At 48.4% G+C, this 20,835-nt stretch overlaps 1 protein-coding gene across 1 annotated transcript in view; it reads right to left on the bottom strand.

Annotated features, from left to right (window-relative positions):
• Window positions 1-15,400, bottom strand: part of PWP1 (PWP1 homolog, endonuclein) — a 35,698-nt gene extending 20,298 nt beyond the window's left edge. The window contains exons 1-5 of the mRNA XM_066590503.1: window positions 15,287-15,400; window positions 14,302-14,360; window positions 8,953-9,128; window positions 5,846-5,931; window positions 2,536-2,632 (exon numbers count right to left, since the gene is read on the bottom strand). Coding sequence (XP_066446600.1) covers window positions 2,536-2,632; window positions 5,846-5,931; window positions 8,953-9,128; window positions 14,302-14,360; window positions 15,287-15,352 — 484 coding nt within the window. The 5' untranslated portion in view covers window positions 15,353-15,400. The remainder of the gene's footprint in view (window positions 1-2,535; window positions 2,633-5,845; window positions 5,932-8,952; window positions 9,129-14,301; window positions 14,361-15,286) is intronic.
• Between the last annotated feature and the right edge of the window lie 5,435 nt (window positions 15,401-20,835).

Genomic DNA, 20,835 nt, shown 5'->3' with positions numbered 1-20,835 from the left:
CCATATCCTTCTGACAACCATGGAAAACCAAGTGAAGTGCGCGTCGATCGGTACGATCTCCGATTCACAGGCACACCGGGGGCAACTTTGGCTTTCGAATTACTGGATGGGCTTCATTTCTAAAAACAGTCTATTGCCCACAGCGACCGATCCGAGCCCCGCTTCCCTTATACCACAGCAGTTCAAAAGTATCATCCTTATAGACCTTTTCGATAAAGGAGTCCCAATTAGAGATGAGCGAGCGTACTCGGTTCGGGGGTTTTTGCACTCGGACACCGCTTATTCCGAGTAACTGACTACTCGGATGAAAAGATTCGGGGGGGCGCCGGGGGTGAGTGGGGGGAGAGCACTGCCCCCCCCCCCACTCACCCCCGGCGCCCCCCCGAATCTTTTCGTCCGAGTAGTCAGTTACTCGGAATAAGCGGTGTCCGAGTGCAAAAACACCCGAACCGAGTACGCTCGCTCATCTCTAGTCCCGATGTATCCAAAAACCACAAAAAAAGTTTGCATAAAGGAGCGTTCACATGTAGCTGATGTGCTGCGTGAATTCCACCCCCACCAAAATCTGCAATTAAAGGCTCCTTCACATAAGTGTTTTTGTGCGCCAAAGGAAAAAAAATAAAATGTAAAAAAAAAAAATTTGTCCGTGGGAACCGCAACCATTAAAACCCATAGGTTTCAAGAGGTTCACTCACATTGGTCGATTTTATGCGGCCTGTCTCAACGAAAATACGCAACCTACTCTATTTTTGTGCGCATGTCGCACCCGAGGCTCAACAGGAGTCTATGGGGGTACGCCAGAAATTGCCCTCGTAATTACACAATTTCTACTAACACCGGCGACTAAGTAGGCTGCCCAGTCTACTCATTAGACTGTTCAAACATGGGTGGGTGTGTCCTGCGCCGATGTGAACATGGCCGGCAGCGGGGCAAAGTTCAGTAAAGCCTCCTTCACATGGGCGACACCACATCGCTGCAAGAAAATCACAGCGATTTTCTCGCAGCAATACCGCGACTTTGTAGCGCTACAAAATCACGCGACTTTGTAGCATCACATGCAAGGATTTTCGGAAGGGGGGGGGGCTTGAAATATGCCCCACCCTATAAATAAGGTGTAACTAAAGGAGAAAAAAAAAAAAAAAAAAAAGTATACATCACCTCTTCCTCGCTGTCCGAGGCGCCACCGCAGCTTCTCCCCAGGTCCGGCATTGATCTTCATCTTCTGGCCGGGGATTGAAAAAGTCCCTGGAAGCGGTTAGTGTCAGCCAATCACAGCCAGTGCTCGAAGAATGGCTGTGATTGGTTCAATCACTGCCATTCATTGAGCGCTTGCTAGGATTGGCTAAGTGTCAGCCAATCACAGCCAGCACTTCCAGGAGGCATGGATTTTTGAATCCCCGGCCAAAAGAGAAGATCAGTGCCGGGGCCTGGGGAGAAGCTGCGGCTGGGCTGACAGCTCGTCTAAGGTGATGTATGTGTGTTTTTGGGTTTTTAGGGCTTAGATTATAGCTTTGACAGTAGCATTTGCTACTGTCAAAGTTGCATCGCATGCAAACCACGTTTTTGTGTGATGCGATGCAACAGAGAGGAAGGCTCTATAGGGAAACATGGGCTGCAAAACCTCGCGAGTATATCGCTGGACCTGCGAGGTTTGTGTGTCGTTTTGTAGCATGCTACAAAACATCTCATGTGTGAAGGAGCCCATAGGAAAGCATGGGCTTCACATACATGCGATCTGTAGCATTGCGACTTTGTCGCCCGTGTGAAGGAGGCCTAAGGAGCGTGGATCCACTCGCCCGAGTACGTGATTGGGCTCCATTCAGAGCGCAATCATGTCCTCCTCTCGCGAGCGTGTAAGGGAGGCCTAAGGAGTGAACGCCTGAAAGGTATAGGCACAGTTAGTGTTGGCACGGTCTACGCATGCTCATTTTTTGACTACTATATCAATAAAAGAATTGCTTGTATTTTGAACTGACACAGATGCTGGAAGAACACTGAAATCTGCTGAGGATCCAAACCAAAACTGTGGATCCTCCACCTACATATAGAAGAATCCCCGGGCGTTGCAGGTAATCAGTGAAGCAGGTGAACTCCAGCACCCAATGCCCGTTACAATTAAAAGAACTTTTTTACTGATAGACCGTGCCAACACGGACTCTGCCTATACGCTTCAGACACTTAGAGCCTTTTCACATGGGACGACCTGTCAGACGCCCGACTAGTCGGCCTGGCGGTAATCCTTCTTGTGTTTTTACATAGAAGGAGCATCGCTAACTGAAAGCAGGAGCAGTGGAGCGGAGGATCGTTCCGGGCCGCCCATCTTCAGGGACAGTAAGCAGGCCATAAGTGAATGAATGCCCGTATACACGGACCAATCCGGCGTTCAGTTTTTTGCATGGAGGAAGTGACCAAAAAATCCGGACAAATTCTCAAAAGTCCTGGAACTTATGGCAGATTTTGTTGTAGATTTCTTGCGCTGCATGAAATCCAGCGGTGTGAAGAGATCCCGAGGCTACGAACAGGTCAGACGCTCACCGTGAATCTCCAGGTTACAGTGGTCCTTCTCGGCCCTCCCACACACCAGCAGGTTGTCGGTGGGTTTAATCACAAAGTCCTCTGTTTCATACTGCTCCTAAATGGAGAGAAGACGTCAGAACGGAATCTGCATGAAAACTGCATTTAGGTTTTTTTCTTATTTGCGCATCGCTATAATCTGCTGGACCCCGCAGCTTGTAACCGGCTGTCTTATGCCATTACACGACTGCTCTGCCACATACAGGAGGAGTAATAATACATACGCTCCATAAGAATCGTCACTAGAGATGAGCGAGCATACTCGATAAGGCAAACTACTCGTGCCTTATTCGAGTACCTGCCCGCTCGTCTCTAAAGATTCGGCTGCCGGCGCGGGTGACAGGTGAGTTGCGGCGGTAAGCAGGGGGAGCGGGGGGCGTGAGAGATCTCCCCTTCGTTCCTCCCCGCTCTCCCCCGCCACTCCCCACCGGCACCCGAATCTTTAGAGAAGAGCGGGCATGTACTCGAATAAAGCACTACTCGATCGAGTAGTTTGCCTTATTGAGTATGCTTGCTCATCTCTAATCGTCACCCCTTGTTCAAATACCCACCATACATTACAGTATAATTCCTATAACGCAGCGCCCGGTATTGTGCCAACCCCATAGAGCAGCAAAAACTGGATTTTTTTGTTGCTCCCTGCAAAATCCTATTCATTGGGAGCACAGCGAAGTCCTTGGGTATAGCGGACACTAAGCAAAGGAAGTGCTGACTCTTCCTACCAGCCATACCCTTCCTGTAGCCACATCGCCACATCAGTTTGTACAGAAGTAGGAGAGGAAAAAGCCAAAAGGCCAACTGAATATGTAACATAATAGAACTACACCAAGTAGTGAAGGGGGAATCTCAGAACAGAGAAATAGCCGCTTCCCCTGAAAAAAACAAAAAAAGAGGGTGGGTGCTTAGTCTGCCAACGAAAATCAGAGAAAAGGATTTAGGCCCGGATTCATGTAGAATCTGTAGCGGGTCCCTCCTACCCCGCGGACATGAGGCCTAAAAATCAGAATAAACTCACCTGCTCCGGACGATGCGGATCTTCCTTCCTTCGCGGCCGGATCTTCTTTCTTCGACACGGCAGATGTGCTCGGCACACCGGCGGTGTGCCGAGCACATCCGCCAGGTCGAAGAAAGCAGATCCGGCCGCGAAGGAAGGAAGATCCGCATCGTCCGGAGCAGGCGAGTTTAATTCAGGTACGGGTCTCCCGTGGATCCGGACGGCTTCCATAGGCCTCAATAGAAGCCTGCGGGAGCCGTCCCCGCGGGAGACCCGTACGAAAATAAAGCATGTCCATTTTTTTTCCCGCAAGCAGATCCGTGCCTGACAGGAATAATGACATCCGCAGGTATTTAACTACCTGCGGGTGTCCAATGATTCCCTATGGGCACGGATCACATGCAGATTTTTAAATTCCATTTTCCCCATGGATATGAGGCCTTAAGGGCTCATGTCCACGGGCAAAATAAGAATTAAAATCCGCAGCAGATTTTAACTCTTCTTCTGCCCGCGGATCCGCACCCCATAGGGATGCATTGACCACCCGCGGGGTAGATAAATACCCGCGGATGGTCAATAAAAGGGATTTTTAAAAAAATGGAGCATGAAAAAATCTGGACCATGCTCCATTTTCGTGCGGGTCTCCAGCGGGGACGGCTCCCGCGGGCTTCTACTGAAGCCTATGGAAGCCGTCCGGATCCGCGGGAGACCTAAAATAGGAATTTAAAAGAATTTACTCATCCGGCGCGGGCGGGGAAGGTCTTCTCTTCCTCACGGCCGGATCTTTCTTGCTTCGGCTCGGCGGATGTGCCCGGCGCATGCGCGCGGCACGTCGGCGACGTGATGAATTCATCCGCCGGCCGAAAAAGAAGATCCGGCCGTGAGGAAGAGAAGGCTTTCCCCGCCTGCTACGGATGGGTAAATTCTTTTAAATTGCTATTTTCAGCGCTCATGTCCGCGGGGCAGGAGGGACCCGCTGCAGATTCTACATGTAGAATCTGCAGCGGATCTGATTTTCCCCGTGGACATGAGGCCTAAGACTATGGAGAAATCATAGGAAAATTACCAGTGGCATATCAGCAGATAATGCCTGGATTTGCAGGTGCCATCATGTTCTAATAGCAATATTACATGGGCCAAAAATCCAATACCAACGAGTCATCAGGCCGTGTAAAGCTGCACTAGATCTGCCAACGGACGGGCTGAGCACAATTTTTGCACAGCTGAAAAAAATAAAATAAATCCCTGACGCCAGCAGCACATCTACCCATGTGAGGTTGTTACGTGCTGCCGATAGTGGCGAATCTCTATGGGGAACGAACGATTGCATGAACAATCGCTCATCGTTAATCAGGGCAATGTAAAAAAGTTGGGAAAATAAGTGCCGATCCTCATGATTGGTGCTAGTTTAAAACCATCCCTAACACAGGGGAGCTTACCGCGTCCATCCATACACAGGGGGTCAGAAACGCTCTTTTCTCCTTAGGGAGAGCTCCTAGACAGTGAGTGAGGAGACTTATAATGCCATTTATGCTCCTCTAGAGGTATTTCCATCTCCCTTATTTGCATATTACCCACAGTGCCACCTATTGGAAGGCAGCATTCCTTCAAGCCAAAGTTAGACTCTTTATACAAGCCTTGTAACAATGACTGGGAATTAAAAGCACAGCCAGACTCCATGTACAGACAGCTGTTTCAGGGTATTTGTCCTTCATCAGTGTACAGTAGGAGCCTGGCTTTACTTTTAATTCCCACTTATTGTTACAAGGTTTGTATAAAGAGTCTAACTTTGGCTTGAAGGAATGCTGCCTTCCAATAGGTGGCACTGTGGAGGTATTATTCCATCTCTCTTATTTGCATATAACCCAGAGGAGCGTGCATGGCCTTGAGCCTCCTCGCTCACCGTCTAGGTGCTCTCCCTAAAGAGAAAAGATAGCATTTCTGACCCGCATCCCAGTTCTCTCACCAGCAAAGCCAGACTCCTACTGTACATTGATAAAGGGCAAATACCCTGAAACAGCCGTCTGTACATGGAGTCTGTCTTTGCTTTTAATTCCCAGTCATTGTTACAAGGCTTGTATAAAGAGTCTGACTTTGGCTTGAAGGAATGCTGCCTTCCAATAGGTGGCGCTGTATTGGTATTATTCCATCTCCCTTATGCATCCATACACAAAAACCCAGTTCCATTAATAGAAGCATACTAGAGAATAATGTATGTGCGGTTACACAATATTCAAGCATCAGCTTATCCCGCACCTCCGAAGAAAATATACATACTGTGTCTTTTAACGTGACGTAAGCATCAGACTCATTGGTGGAGTATACTGCGAGCCCGGCGAGGCTGTCACCGAGGTTCGCCACATCTGAGGAAATAGAGAAAAATACATCTATTACCATATATATGTATACATTGTATCAGTGAGATGCGCACCGCCGTGTAAGGATCAGTTTTCCATAGCCGAGTTTCAGTGTGAATCCACAGAAGTAAATAGAGGGACGGATGCCCACGCTGCTACTCCACTCACCACGTGGGACTTGGGGTGCGCCATTCTAGGAACCCCTTGCAGGTTCCAGCGCAACCATATATTTATCCAGTGATAGATGTTTTTTGTGGGACACCGCCTAGAAGTGGATGGTCTCACCAAGATCACCCGTCTTTACTCCCCATTAGGACATATGACTCCAGACTGCCTGCATTAGGGCACACTGGCAAGGGTGTACGTATAAGAGCATGCCACTGCTATGTGGCCCAGGCAGAGAGAGGGCCCCAGCTCCCACTGCACCATCCCTTGAACTACTGAGTAGCAAGAACACAGAGTCCCAGAACCTTCCTCCAAGGAGGAACTGCAAGCAAGAAGGTAGAGTATTGGCCGAAGGGTCACGTTACGGCACGGAATGGCGAAACAAATACCAAGCCCTAATGACCTTGGTGCGGTTGCAAAACTGGGCACACTAATGTAATACGGACAGCAGAAACCCCGTTGATGTAATACAGATAGAAAACACTGCTGTGTGAACGTGTACTCAGTCAAAGGTCCTACTCTAGAGACCCAGCCAGGAAATTAGCTCTTCTTGGGAAAGTTGAGCGACAACCAAGAGGACCACCATTACCCTAATCATCCAGACTCGAGAACTTACAGGTTCTCCAGCTGGAAGGGGGTCTAGAGGGCAACGTTCCATGGAAAGAGCATGCAGAATAGGTAGCCCTGTTCTGCCAAGGCCTTCAGCCAAGTTTCCATTTGTGGCCCTTGAGATGCCGGGTGCTGACCCTTACATGCCAGACATTCTTGCCGTCCCTCAGCTTCCAGGCCTATGCACATCCTCTGCTGGCCAGGAGATGAAGACCTCTTGCATTTCTGCTCCTGATGATGTATCATAGAAAAATCAATTATTTCCAATTAATTCCGAAAAACCCGTCTCCTCTCCTGAGCCGATGTGACCAAAGGAAATTGATTCACGTGTAATCCCCATCACTGTAACCTTCCGCCTTCCAATTTGTTTTCTGGCTGTGACATAGTTAATCTGACGGAGGACTTAACAAGTTACTTAATTGTGCATCATCTGCAAGGAGTGATGGCTGTGAGCCGGAGAAACAAAGACTCCTTAGCTTCCCCTTTCTTTGTGGCCGTATGGCATTAATCAAAATGACAGTCATGGAATCAAGGAGCAGCGGCGTGACGCAACCAACTAGGATGAGCCGCTGATCCCTCAAGGGGTCTCCAGGATAATGAGAGCTGGAAGATGCTTGATTGCTCAGGGCAAATCCTCCCTGGCAAGAGCAGTGAGGAGTCTGTTACGGTCCTGGAAAGTAGGAAATGCTCATGGATTAAAGGGGTTGTCTCATGAAGACAAGGCTTTTAGGCATTCAGAAAGCCAGATCTGCATCGATCAGCTGATCACAGCACCTCTGATGGGACAACCCCTTTAATAGAGGCTCCATATCACACAGCAAAAAGGGACATCATCCTGATATAAGAAATCTGCTTGTTTGAAGGCGGTCTCGGGCTCTTTAAGCCATGTATGTCTAGATATATACAAGCATATACTAGAATACAGTTCCTATAGGTTTCTACAGGGCAACTGTACATCAAAATAGTGTCATTTGGCACACCAGGGGCCTTAAATCTCCTCACTCACCTGCTAGGTGTCTCCTTGGGGAGAGACGACACACCTCCTGACCCAAAATTTCACAGGTACATGTTGCAATCTTGAATTCCCCAACCCACTCACCCCCTAGGTGTCCCCACACACTTCGTGGTTGCTCTCCTCAAGGAGACACGGCACCTCTCTCGATCACCATTGCAGGCCTCTCATTAAACTAAGCCAGAAACCTACTGCACACTGATAAGGAACAAACACCCCGAAACAGCTGTCTGTGTATGGATTCTGGCTTGGTTACCTATTCCCAATCACTGTTAAGACTTGTTAGAAAGTCATTTTGATTTGAAGGAATGCTGCCATCCAACAGATGGCGCTGCACAGGTATTTTTCCACCTTCCTTATTTGTATAAGTCCCCAAAACTGGCACGTCCAAATGCCCCATGTGAATGAAGCCGTAGTGCACATGTGTGACCACTGTTTCATTCATTTCTATGGGATGGTGGGTGATTAAAATTAATTTGCTGGGCAGTTTGTCCTATAAGAGTGAACGGAGCAACAGTCGAGCATTCACATGGAGTGTGCAGATCACTAGGGGCCCCTGTGGAGGAACCCCCAGTAATCAGCTTTAATCCTCTGCCCTGTGGATAGGGAATAAAAGTCTGAAGTGGGAAAAAATATTTAACTCCTTCCTACCCCAGGGTGTATATGTATGTCCTGAGTGAGAGGGGGTTGCCGTGAAAAGACATATAGGTACATCCTATGGCCAGGTCTGAAAGCTGAGGGACACAGCAAGAATGTCTGCCGCGTAAGGGCATCCCAAGGGCCCCAAAAATTGTTGCGTCCTTATGTCCAAAATAGGTCACGACACTAAGGAGTTAAAGGAATCCTGTCAAGTACGATAAGCAGAATAAACAATAAAGTTATGGAGTACTTCTCACACTTACCCAGCTCTCTGCTCCCTTGCTGTCACCCCTGGACGTCGGCACTCGGTCTTCGAGCGTGACTTTCCTTCAGCCCATGCACACACACACCTACTGTTGAATGAACGTGCATTGACTGAAGAACAGAGCCATGCCTACAGCCCAAGTGCCGATGTCCAGGGGCGACAGCGAGAGAATGGGGAGGTGTAAGAACTGCACCCCGGACTCCACATTCCCTGTCCTATAAGCACCATAGCTTACTTCATGGTACTTATAAGACTGGTTTCCTTTAATAAAGTTGCAGCACGGCGCACACCGGCCAAAACACCTTTCAGAGCAACTGTAGATTTTAAGCTCTTGTACCCGTTTTTCCTTCTTCGTCATAATTGTCCAAGTCGTATTCTGCAAGTTCATCGTCCTTCAGCTTAGAAAGGTTTTCCTCCTGATCCTCAGCGGATTGAGCGGGGTCTCCCTCGGCGTTGTCTGAACCATCGTCTTCCTTCTCCACAGCCTCGTCTTCATTATCCTCAAGTTCTTCCCTGGAAAGACCAGAAGATAGAGATTAACTCAGCGATGACCAATAAAGAGTATTTGAAGACAACCTCTCACCTGATGCCATTATGGGAATTATTCCATAAAATATCATCCTCCTCTAGCTACATAATAGGAGAGAGGCATCTGTTCAGCGAGGGTCCAACAGGTCCTCCAAAAAACAAAGCGATGGTTATGCACGCGCACTGCCACTCCATGCATTTCAATGAGACTGCCAGAGATTTCTGAGCACTTGAACTCGCCCATCTCTAGCAGTCCCAAATGAATATTGCTGCAGGGCGCATGCGTGACCAAGGCTACATTCAATCGGGGGCCTTCAGGATCCATGTTCTTGTGTACAGTGTTTGGTCTCAGGGGTCCGACCACCACTTATCAGATAGCTATCTGCTAGCCTGTGGAAAGGGGATAACTTTACATCATGAGACACCACTTTTAAGAATTTCCCCCCAAATTAAAGCTTTTTGACTCATTATTTTATTTCTTATAGGAATAAAAGACTTAGTAATGGGAGAAAACCAATATTTGTCACAGAGACGGAAAAAGTCTATAGACTAAATTATTTGGCCCTTATCACAGTTATAGACTAAAATGTATATACTTTAATGGAAATTTAACTTAAAAACATGAATGGGCTCACACACATGCGTATCGCATGGACGAACAAAACAACCACACAAAAACACAAAGGTCGCCTCTTCCTTATCTCAGGAAACTTATGGAGGCTAGAAAAATCAATATTGATAAAGGACTCCTAATGTTATGTCCTCTATTTTTTATTTGTATCACATAGGAGGTAGGAGGAAGGTTCTATCTGCTGTAGGGCGCCTGTAAGTATAATGCCCCCCGCAGAGTATTTTAGGTAGGGAACCTCTTCCTAACAAAAATTCGCCCCTCTGTGATTACAATATAGCGCTTAGCGCATGACGAGATGGTTCAAATAGGAGAAACTCCAAGAGAACTAGACCCTTATGCGCAAGAATTACGGCGCAGACCAGGGTTATTCAATTGCAGTATGTTCTCACCATCAGAGCCACAGGCTTTATCCTTTTATTTATTTGTTTTTCTATTATTGGGTGCTTTTAGGGATACTTTGGCGAATTAGATATCTGACATCTACTTGCAGGCTCTATTAGATAGCTCCTCTAATACCCTCACTGGGTTTTATGATAGAACTATTTGCTGTTCATGAGCTGCTGACTCTTGAAATTGGCTGCACCATCTGCAGCTAATACACCAAATAAGGGTCAAAAAATCTCTAGGGCTTATTAGCCTTTTTGGGGCTGTTGCATTTATCTCTGCAACAACTTCTTTTGCCTGCGGCAATCAATACCTAGTTCTGGGCAAGATCTACTTGTGGGCTTTTTGTGGTGAATCGCATTCAGCCCTAGCTGTACTGTTATTTGTCACTATAGCTATCCATTGTGTGGATTTCCCAAGAACTTGGCTATAGAGACACGCCATGGCGATTTAGTGCTCGAAATTGTCCTGAATAAATCAGATGCTGTGATCCAGTCTATATATGATCGAGCACATAAATTGCGCTTTCCCAAGCCACCCTCTTCTAATATTTTAAAATATCTATTCATCACGAAAAAACAACAAAAAGCAGAATCAGTTATCATCCTGATTTATCATTCTTTCTTCAAAATATTTGTGCTCCTGATGAACCACATTCGTGTGGGGAAACGCGTTGAGCCGAGCATACTGCAATTGAATAACCCTGGTCTGCGCCGTAATTCTTGCGCATAAGGGTCTAGTTCTCTTGGAGTTTCTCCTATTTGAACCATCTCGTCATGCGCTAAGCGCTATACTGTAATCACAGAGGGGCGAATTTTTGTTAGGAAGAGGTTCCCTACCTAAAATACTCTGCGGGTGGCATTATACTTACAGGCGCCCTACAGCAGATAGAGCCTTCCTCCTACCTCCTATGTGATACAAATAAAAAATAGAGGACATAACATTAGGAGTCCTTTATCAATACTGATTTTTCTAGCCTCCATAAGTTTCCTGAGATAAGGAAGAGGCGACCTTTGTGTTTTTGTGTGGTTGTTTTGTTCGTCCATGCGATACGCATGTGTGTGAGCCCATTCATGTTTTTAAGTTAAATTTCCATTAAAGTATATACATTTTAGTCTATAACTGTGATAAGAGAAAACCAATATAGCTTAATAAGAAATGTAGAGCGTTTACAGATGGAGACTTATTGCCAAGGAGGGTGAAACTAACCCTAAACTGTTCCTCAACTATATATATAGTAAAAAGATTAATACAGAAAGTGTTGGCCCTTTAATGAATAATGTAGGAAAAATTGTAGAGGGTGATGAGGAGAAAGCAAATCTATTAAATTGTTTCTCCAGGGTATTCACAGAGGAAAATGAAATATCAGATGAGATGCAGAGTGATAAAGTAAAATCTCCACTAAAGATCACTGGTTTAACCCAGGAGGATGTGCAGAGCAGTCCTAAAAAGATTAAAATAGACAAATCGCTGGTCCTGATGGCAGACACCGTCGGGTTCAAAGGGAATTAAAGACACATTGTTTCTCATATTTAAAGACTCTATATAGTGACTGGGTCTGTTCCACTGGATTGGTGCATAAGCAATGTGGTGCCTTTTATTTGAAAAGGAGTCAAAAAACGAACCTGGTAAGTAACTTCTATCATGGGCAAAATGTTTGAAGGGTGTCTAAGAGATGCCATCCTGGAGAACCGCAAGGAAAATAGCTGTATAACTCCGTATCAGCATGGGTTCATGAGGGGTCCCTCCTGTCAAACCAATCCAATCAGCTTCTACAAGGAGGTAAGTTCTAGACTGGAGCGGGGAGTCACTGGATCTTGTTTATCTGGACTACTCCAAACCGTTTGATACTGTGCCACATAAAAGGTTGGTGTATAAAATGAGAATGCTTGGTCTGGGCGAGAATGTGTGTAAGGGGGTAAGTAACGGCCTCAGTGATAGGAAGCAGAGGGGGGTTATTAATGGTGCATACTCTGACTGGGTCACCGTTACTAGTGGACTACCACAGGGGGCAGTATTGGGCAATATTGTTTTTAATATATTAATGGCCTGATAGAAGGATTGTGCAGTAAAATATCAATATTTGCAAATGATACAAAACTATGTAAAGATATTAACACAAGAGGACAGAAAGTGATTGCAAGAGGATCAGGATAAGTTGAGGGCAGCAAAGTGACAAATGAGGTTTAACAGTGATAAATGAAAGGTTCTGCACACGGGCAGAGGGAATACTTGTCTCCAATACATACAATAATAAACGGAATGGGCGGACTACAATACCCAGAGATGATCAAAATTAGGATTATTTCGTTCAGAAGAAAAGACGTCTGAAGGTCGACCTAATGACTGTATAAATATATCAGGGGGACAATACAGAGATCTCTGCCATCATCTGTTTGTATCCAGGACTGTAACAAGGTGGCATCCTCTACATCTAGAGGAAAGAAGGTTTACACACCAACATAGAAGGGGGTTCTTTACTGTAAGAGCAGTGAGACTATGGAACTCCCTGCCTGAGGACGTGGTGATGGTGAACTGAATAAACAAGTACAAGAGGAGCCTGGGCGTCTTTTTTTGAGTGATACAATATTATAGGTCATAAGGTCCCCGATTACTCCAGAAGGTTCGGTGATTATTTCGATTGCCAGATTGGAGTCAGGAAGGGTTTTTTTTCCCCTTAAACGGGAAGCGTTGGCTTCTACCTAAATGAGTTTTTTTGCCTCTCTCTGTAATAGGCTGAACTGGACGGACATGGGTCTTTTTTCAGCCTTACATACTATGATACTATGAAAAGGGAACCCGTCATCACCATCGAGACCCAAAAACGGTGTTGAGGGGCTCAAAGGTGAGGAGATGGGGAGTGGTGTCTCCTACTCACCGGAGTGTCCCCCCACGAAGTTGTGTGAGTACACAGTGCGACTCGGCACAGCTGGCCGTGTGCAAACCCTGTTCTGTTCACCTCTGAATGGCAGCGGAATTTATCCCTGCATGACCTGGGAATATGCAGTGGCAGCCATATTTGCTGTCACTCAGCTTTTCCAGAACCAGGGATATATTAACCCTTTCCAATCCAATTTGTATCCTGGTTTTCCTAAGGGGCTTACTCTTTTTCTGCCATTATACAATGGCGCCATCTGCTGGCTAAAGCCAGTACTGCATGAGGTGACACGTTGGATAGCCTCCGACAGCAGAGAGGCTGGCAATATACAGTATGAGAACCCCGACGGACGTCTTCCAACATCAGAGCTGTATAGCCCTAAAACATAATGTCTTTAGACGTCAGACAGTGGATTGGAAAGGGTTAAAGCAACCCTCTGATTTCAGGACAAAGTTCTGTCCTTGGACTTACGGGTTGGGGTGCTATTACCTACACTTATTTTTCTCCGCTACCCATCCAAGCCGCCAGCTCTGGCCCCGCTTTTTTTCTTTACAATTTCTATGTAGATATTGGGCACTGTTCTCGGATTGGCCAGTGCTTATCACATGAGCAGTATAGCGCATTGGTAGTTAACTGTACCAATACTCTATGACGTCCAGGTCTTCCAAAGATTGCACCAGCCATCTTGGATGGCTGAAATTGGAACCCAAAATCAAGCAGATTGGACAGTTAGCAGAGAAGAAGAAGTACGGGTAATAACCCCCCCCCCGGTCCCAGGACGGACGGTTTTGTCCCCAGATCTGAGGGTCAGTTTTAAAATGGACAACATAAGGACTTTATTTAACCGACATGACTTTATGATCAGTGGGGTTCCGTAATCTGGGACCCCCTTCAATCCTGAGCACGAAAGAGGCCACAGTGCTGCATCCCCAACAATGTTACTTCCTGCACATCAGTGCCCCCAACAGGTGAACAGGGCTGTACTGCAGAGCCCTGCTCAGTCAGGTGGTCAACTGCCCCAATCTGGGGTGAAAACGTACAAGATGATACGTCGCTACTACAAGCCCTGTGCCCTGTATATTCTCAGGGACAGAGAGTCGCAGAAGTCAGACCCCCGCCGATCACAGAGTGAGGACGTATCCCTCCCGTCAGGAGATGAGAATACAGCTGGAAGGGTGAATGCACACGGGCGGATCGGAATTGCGGAATCCGGAGCCGCCCATGTGAATACGGCCTAAAGAACATCTCTTCTTCAGATTACTTACTCCAGCTGCTCTTTGGCTTCAGTTATAAGTTTGTTTAACTCTCCCTGGCTCAGCTGAACCTGAAAAAAGGGAAAAAAAGTGACAGGATGTATGAAAATGACTTTTTTTACACAGTCATAAAAACATGACACACTTGTAATCTGATAATCCAGAAAGTCTGATAATCCGGCACAAAACTGCAATAATAAAGCTGATCTATGACAGCGATCATCAAAGCACCGCTCCGAGGCGTGGCAGAAACAGACGAACGGGCACAGCGCCAAGCTAAACGCTTCTGCCTGTCCGTTTTAGCGATTGGTGGGGGTCTCGACACCTGGACCCTCAGGGATCTGACACGTCACTATGATGTCAAAAGTTTTTACAAAGTTTTGTCAAACTTTCCGACTTCATACTTCACTGGGCAATTCAGATTGTGGGGCCAGGTTCCCTTTAACTCACCTTACATCACGTTGATGGCGCAGGACTGAAAGTGAGCTTGCGCTGTCCAGCAGGGGGGGGGGGGCTGTTATCGATAAGTGGCAACAGCAGGGGTACATAAGGTCAACGGACCCCGCTATTACACCCCTATGTAGATCTGGGCATGTAAAGGGTTCACAGAGAGAGGGAGGTCCCTTTGTGAAGACATCGGACCCCCATGATGTAATCTCGGAGGGCCGACGGGTTACCATAGCAACCAGATACTTGCGTCCTGGCTCATCATTGCCTATGATAGCTGTTACAAGCGATAAGGCATTGCAGGACTTCTGTCCTTCCAAATGCAATAAAAGTGATCAAAAAAGTTCTGACTTTTCAAAAGTGGAGATGAATGGTTGCATCCACATGGCCCAAAATAGGCGGAGTCCTTAAGGGGTTAATTACACTGGTGGCACCCAGCAGCAATCCTCAGCATCTTAATGCCAGCTGCACCATTACCCTGGCACGTGCCCCACTGCCAATTACTAGCAATCAACTGCCTCCCTAATTGCACCCAACATCGTCCTCCCACCTTCTCAGGGACTTCTTTAGAGATCCCTCGCTGGACCCACGAGACACACGTGATCTGGCAGCTCATAGCGCTCACTGCAGAGGAGGACTGCAAGGGAAGGGGAAAGGACCTTCCGTGACGTCATGGCCATGTGATCGGTCACGTGACGGAGAGGAATCAGGTCGCGCCTCGTCTCCAGGCTACAAGTCTAGGCAGATAACAATCCAGTTCGCCCAAAACAGAGCAGACCACCATCAGTACAGCGCCCAGAGCTACTTCTAGTACGACTACCAGCTTCAGTTCAACACACGTGCGTCTTATTTCCGGTCACGTGACGCAGCTGGGCGTTTTGCCCTTGTAGGAAGTAAACAGACGCCATCTTTAGTGTGGGAAACTGTACAGTAGAGCTTCCCAGCATGCCTGGCTCGGCTTTCTCGCGAGCAATCATGAGAATGTTGTCATAAGCTCCGCCCACTTAACTGCTCATATATATATGTGCATGCACATCACCTCGCCCTCATTGTGTGTCTTCAGGGTCGTTGGAGCGTTCATATGGATGTGCCCTATTTCACCGTGTGTTACGCTCCTACAGCCCTGCTGTTCTCTATTGGTGGCATATTCATACTTTGCGTACGTACAGCGGTGTAAATGCGGCGCAGCTATGAGACAGACCGTGGAATTAAAAACAAAACTCGTCACACAAACGCCTTGCCCATTGTTTACAGCGGGACCTTGAAGGGCATAACATGGCACTGGCATACCGTGCTGTGTGATGTTTTCCAAGGTAACCAGACGTCCCGATTTAGGCGGGACCCCAGTGGGACAGCGGGTCCCCATTACAGTGATTATCAGCCAGGGTGCCACAGCTTCCTGGCCGGTAATCACCCTGCAGCGCCGCGGCCGGATAGACATTGGCAGTGTGTGCATTCGCGATCTTTGTCCCCTGTATAACAGCCGGGCACTGGAGCGGGGGAACAGCTGGATGCAGAACACAAGCGGGGACACTCTGCCTTTCTTCTGCAGCCTCCGCTCCCAGCGCTTGGCTGTATAACAGTCAGGCGCTCGGAGCGGAGAACAGCTGGATGCAGAACACAAGCGGGGACACACTGCCTTTCTTCTGCAGCCTCCGCTCCCAGCGCTTGGCTGTATAACAGCTAGGCGCTCGGAGCGGAGAACAGCTGGATGCAGAACACAAGCGGGGACACCTGGCCTGTCTTGTCTGCATCCTCCGCTGGCAGCACAAGGCGATCTCTCATCTTGAGCTGTAAATGACACAACGATGATCGCTCAATAGTCGCCTGAGTGACATCTTTTGAGCGATAATCGTTGTGTCTAAATCGGCCTTTCCCCCAGTCGTCTCCACGACAGCACCAATTGAGATTGCCTCCTCCTGATAGGACAGGAACAAACTGAGAGGTTAAAAGCTCCCCCCCCTTCCCCACTTTCCTCAGTGTCTTCCTGTCCTGCCAGGAGGCAGGATCTCTGAGAGGAGCTGGTGGAGAAGCCAGCCGGGATTACTTACAGGCGGATCGGAAGGCAGTGGCTCACCCTGTCCTCCCTTCCAAGCCAGACGACTCCCGGGACGCCACATGGGGTGGTAACCCCCGGGCCAGGTTCCTCCCGCGGCGGCCCATGGGGGGTACAAAGCGGGAGCCTCAGTCCCCCTCGTCCTCCCTGCAGAAGTTACAGCGCAGCGCTCCAGGAAGCCCTCCGGCGGGGGGCGGGGCGCCGCATCACGTGTCCAGCGCGATGACGTAATCGCATCTGCATCAGGAGCGGAGGGGGCGGGGCTTAGCGCAGGAGCGCGAAAATTTTAAAAAAAATAGGAACCTGAGAGAAGCCAGAACAAACCAGCACTACAGGTCGCAGGGTGTCTGCAGCACCGGTATAGTAATGAGTGCTCCAGCCCCAGAGACAGCTGAAACCTCAGCCTCAGCGGCCGTAAGTAGCCAGTGCGGCAAAAAATACAATGCAATTATCCAGTGTATTGTGTATGGAAAATTGCATATGTACCCACAAAAAATGCTTTATTTGTCAGGGGGATATAAAAAGACATCACCCCCAGAACAAAACTCAGAAAATGCGCGGATTGCGGGATAAAACTGCCAGCTACGTACCAGAGGCCTCTATGCAAGGCATGTGTAGCTAGGCTAGTTAAAGAGGAATCAGGAGGACGTTAGGAAGCTGGTGAAAGAAGAGGTAGATCAGCCCTAACGTCACAGCTGGCGCCGCCAGCGAAACGCCAGAAAAGGGCGTATGTTCCTGACGAGCCTTCCGACTCAGAGAGTTCCATCGGTCGGAGCAAGAGGAACAGGCGGCCGAGGGGTCCTCAGATTAGGAGGACTACAAAAAATACTTATTCCATCAGGATGACTTAATGGAATGGATTAAGTCAGTCAGGGCTACACTAAAAATGGAAGAGCCCAGAGAACCACGCACCCTGCAGGATGAGATATTTGGGGGACTAGGGGAGAGGCGCAAGCATACCTTCCCTGTCCACAAGAATATCACCAAAATAATCCAAAAAGAGTGGAGGACGCCGCACAGTTAAAAGATCCCATGGATCGCAAAGCTGAGGGCCTTCTAAAGAAATCATGGGAGGCAGCGGCAAACAGACTTAGGCCAGGGATCGCAGCCACTTGTGTGGCGCGAACGCTGGGGGTACGGCTAGAACAGCTACAGCTACACCTAACCAATAAGACGCCGAGGGAACAGATCCTAAATTCCCTTCCGATCCTGCGTATGGCAACAAATTTCCTAGCGGACGCCGCGGCCGAAACTGTCAAACTCTCGGCGACAGCTACAGCCCGGTCTAACTCAGCCAGAAGAGTGTTATGGCTGAAATCGTGGTCAAAAATAAGCTATGCGCCCCAAAAACCCCGGAAGAAAAGCCACAGAGAGGGAAGACCTTCTTCCGGGCCCCAAGGCAACAGCCAGAGACCTACCGAGGCAGGGGCAAGACAGGCCGCTGGAGTTACCCCAAGGGGGGCAGAGGAAGGAATATCCTCTTTTACCCCCACCAGGGGGAGCCAAATCAGAGACCCTGACGCCATCCCCGTAGGGGCAAGGCTGGAGGGCTTTGTGGATCAAGGGGCCACGATTTCCGAAGGCCCATGGATCCCAAAGATCTTACAGCAGGAATACCGGATAGAACTGGTGTCCCTCCCCAGAAGAAAATTCATTATCACGGGAGGCTCCAAACAGTTACACCTACTAAGGCAGACCGTTGGGGACCTGCAACAACTAAATGCAATATCCCCCATACCGCAAAACGAGGAGACCCAAGGCCATTATTCCAGGCTCTTCCTAGCAAGGAAACCCTGTGGGAAACAGCGGATGATAGTGAACCTGAAACCTCTGAACACCTGCATCAGATACAGAAAATTCAAGATGGAGTCCATCTCCTCAACGATAAAGTTGATTCCCAAAGGAGCCTACAGGGCATCCATCGATTTAAAGGATGCTTATTTCCACGTACCGATCCACGAGGGGTCCCGGAAATACCTAAGGCTCGCAGTGGATATGGGCAAAGGAATAGAGCACCATCAATTCAGATGCCTGCCCTTCGGGATCTCCTCAGCACCCAGAATCTTCACCAAAATTATGGCGGAGGTAGCCGCCTACCTGAGGAAGAAGTCGGTCCAAATAATAGCAGAGTCCAGAGAACTCCTAACGAAAACACCTGAGGATAGTGCTAGAACTTCTCCAATCCTTGGGACGGATCATAAACTGGGAAAAATCCAGCCTAGATCCCGACAAACAGAAAACGTTTCTGGGTATAACGCTCGACTCAGAATCGCAATGCTCCTGCCTAACCAAGGAGAGAATACAAAAAATCCGACTGCTAGTCAAAACCTTTTTACGGAGACAATTATGCACAATTCGGGAAGCCAGGTCTCTCCTGGGAAGCTTGATTTCAGGCATTCCAGGAGTGGCATGGGCCCAGGCTCACACCAGAGCCCTGCAAGCCTCAGTCCTATCCACGTGGGACAAAAAGCGGTCCTCTCTAGGGACAAGAATGTACATTCCAAACGCGGCGAAAACATGCCTGCGTTGGTGGGCATCCCCAGAGAACCTGCGGAGAGGGGTTCATTGGCTACAAAACCCAGCCACTCGCATCACAACGGATGCAAGCGCTTGGGGATGGGGAGCGCACGTGGGGAACCAGTTCTTTCAGGGTCCATGACCTCAAAGAACAAAAGAACAGTCCTCAAATCACAGGGAACTACAGGCCGTACGGCAGATCCTACAGCAGTTAGGGAACTCGCTACGGGACCAGCATATAAAGATATTGTCAGACAATATCACCGCGGTCGCCCATATACGACACTAAGGGGGCACAAGATCTCCCGCTCTGCAAAACATTGCACAGAAAAATTTCCACTGGGCAGAGGGCCGGATCCTCTCGATCACGGCAACCCATTTGAAGGGGACGCTAAACCAAAAGCGGCCTTTCTCAGCAGGAGGCAAATAGACCCAGGAGAATGGTCTCTCTCCCTGAAAGCATTCAGAATCCTGATCAATCAGTGGGGGACCCCACAATTGGACCTGTTTGCAACCAGGGAAAAATGCCAAAGTAAGCAATTTCTTCTCCCTCCGGCCAGGAGATCGTCCGACAGCAGTAGACGCCCTAGGCCAAGACTGGGGAGAAGGGCTGGTATACGCCTTCCCCCCTATACCGTTAATCCCCAGAGTCTTACAATATTTCAGAACCCAGGTATGCACACTAATCCTGGTGACCCCCTTCTGGGCCAAAAGAAGCTGGTTCGGTCTTGTAGCAACTGAGCATCCAGGACCCAGTCATCTTCCCTACCTGGACAGGTCTTCTATCGCAGGGCCCACTGAGCCATCTGAGCCTAGACAGGCTCCACTTAACAGCATGGCTCTTGAGGAATCCTCACCAAAAGAGAAGGGATTCTCAGAGAGAGGAGTAGAAACATTAATGTCCAGCAGAAAAAAGACTACCCACCTTATCTACCAGAAAGTTGGAGAAGGGTCTCCTCATGGAGACAGGGAAGGGATCGCGGGGATTCTATCCCGGACATCCCTCTAATCTTAGAGTTCTTGCAGAGGGGCCTAGAGACGGGCCTCTCTCCAAGCACCCTGAAGTTCCAGGTCACAGCCCTTAGCGCCATATGTGACACAAAGTTCTCAGACAACAGATGGGTCAACAGGTTCCTAGCAGCAGCAACTAGATTACGGCCTGGGCCCATAAATCTTTTTCCAGACTGGAACCTTAACTGGGCCCTAGGGGCCATGACAACGGTACCATTCGAGCCGATCGAAGCACTACCCATAAAAATGCTTACTATTAAGACCATTTTCTTAGTAGCCATCACCTCCGCAAGACGGGCTAGCGAGCTGTAGGCCTTGTCCATTCGCCACCCGTTCCTGAAAATCTCGGCCACCGAATTAGTACTTAAAACGGACCCGGCGTTTATGCCAAAAGTAGGATCACATTTTCATAGGTCCCAGGACATAATAATCCCCTCAAATTTTAGTAAACCTAAAAACGAGGAAGAAAAAACCCTCAACTGCCTGGACGTTAGGAGAGCAGTCCTAGGCTACAT

The sequence above is a fragment of the Eleutherodactylus coqui genome, chromosome 2, assembly GCF_035609145.1.
Source record: "Eleutherodactylus coqui strain aEleCoq1 chromosome 2, aEleCoq1.hap1, whole genome shotgun sequence".
NCBI lineage: Eukaryota > Metazoa > Chordata > Amphibia > Anura > Eleutherodactylidae > Eleutherodactylus > Eleutherodactylus coqui.
The sequence above is the reverse complement of the archived record's forward strand: the minus strand, read 5'-3'. Positions and strand labels throughout refer to the sequence as shown.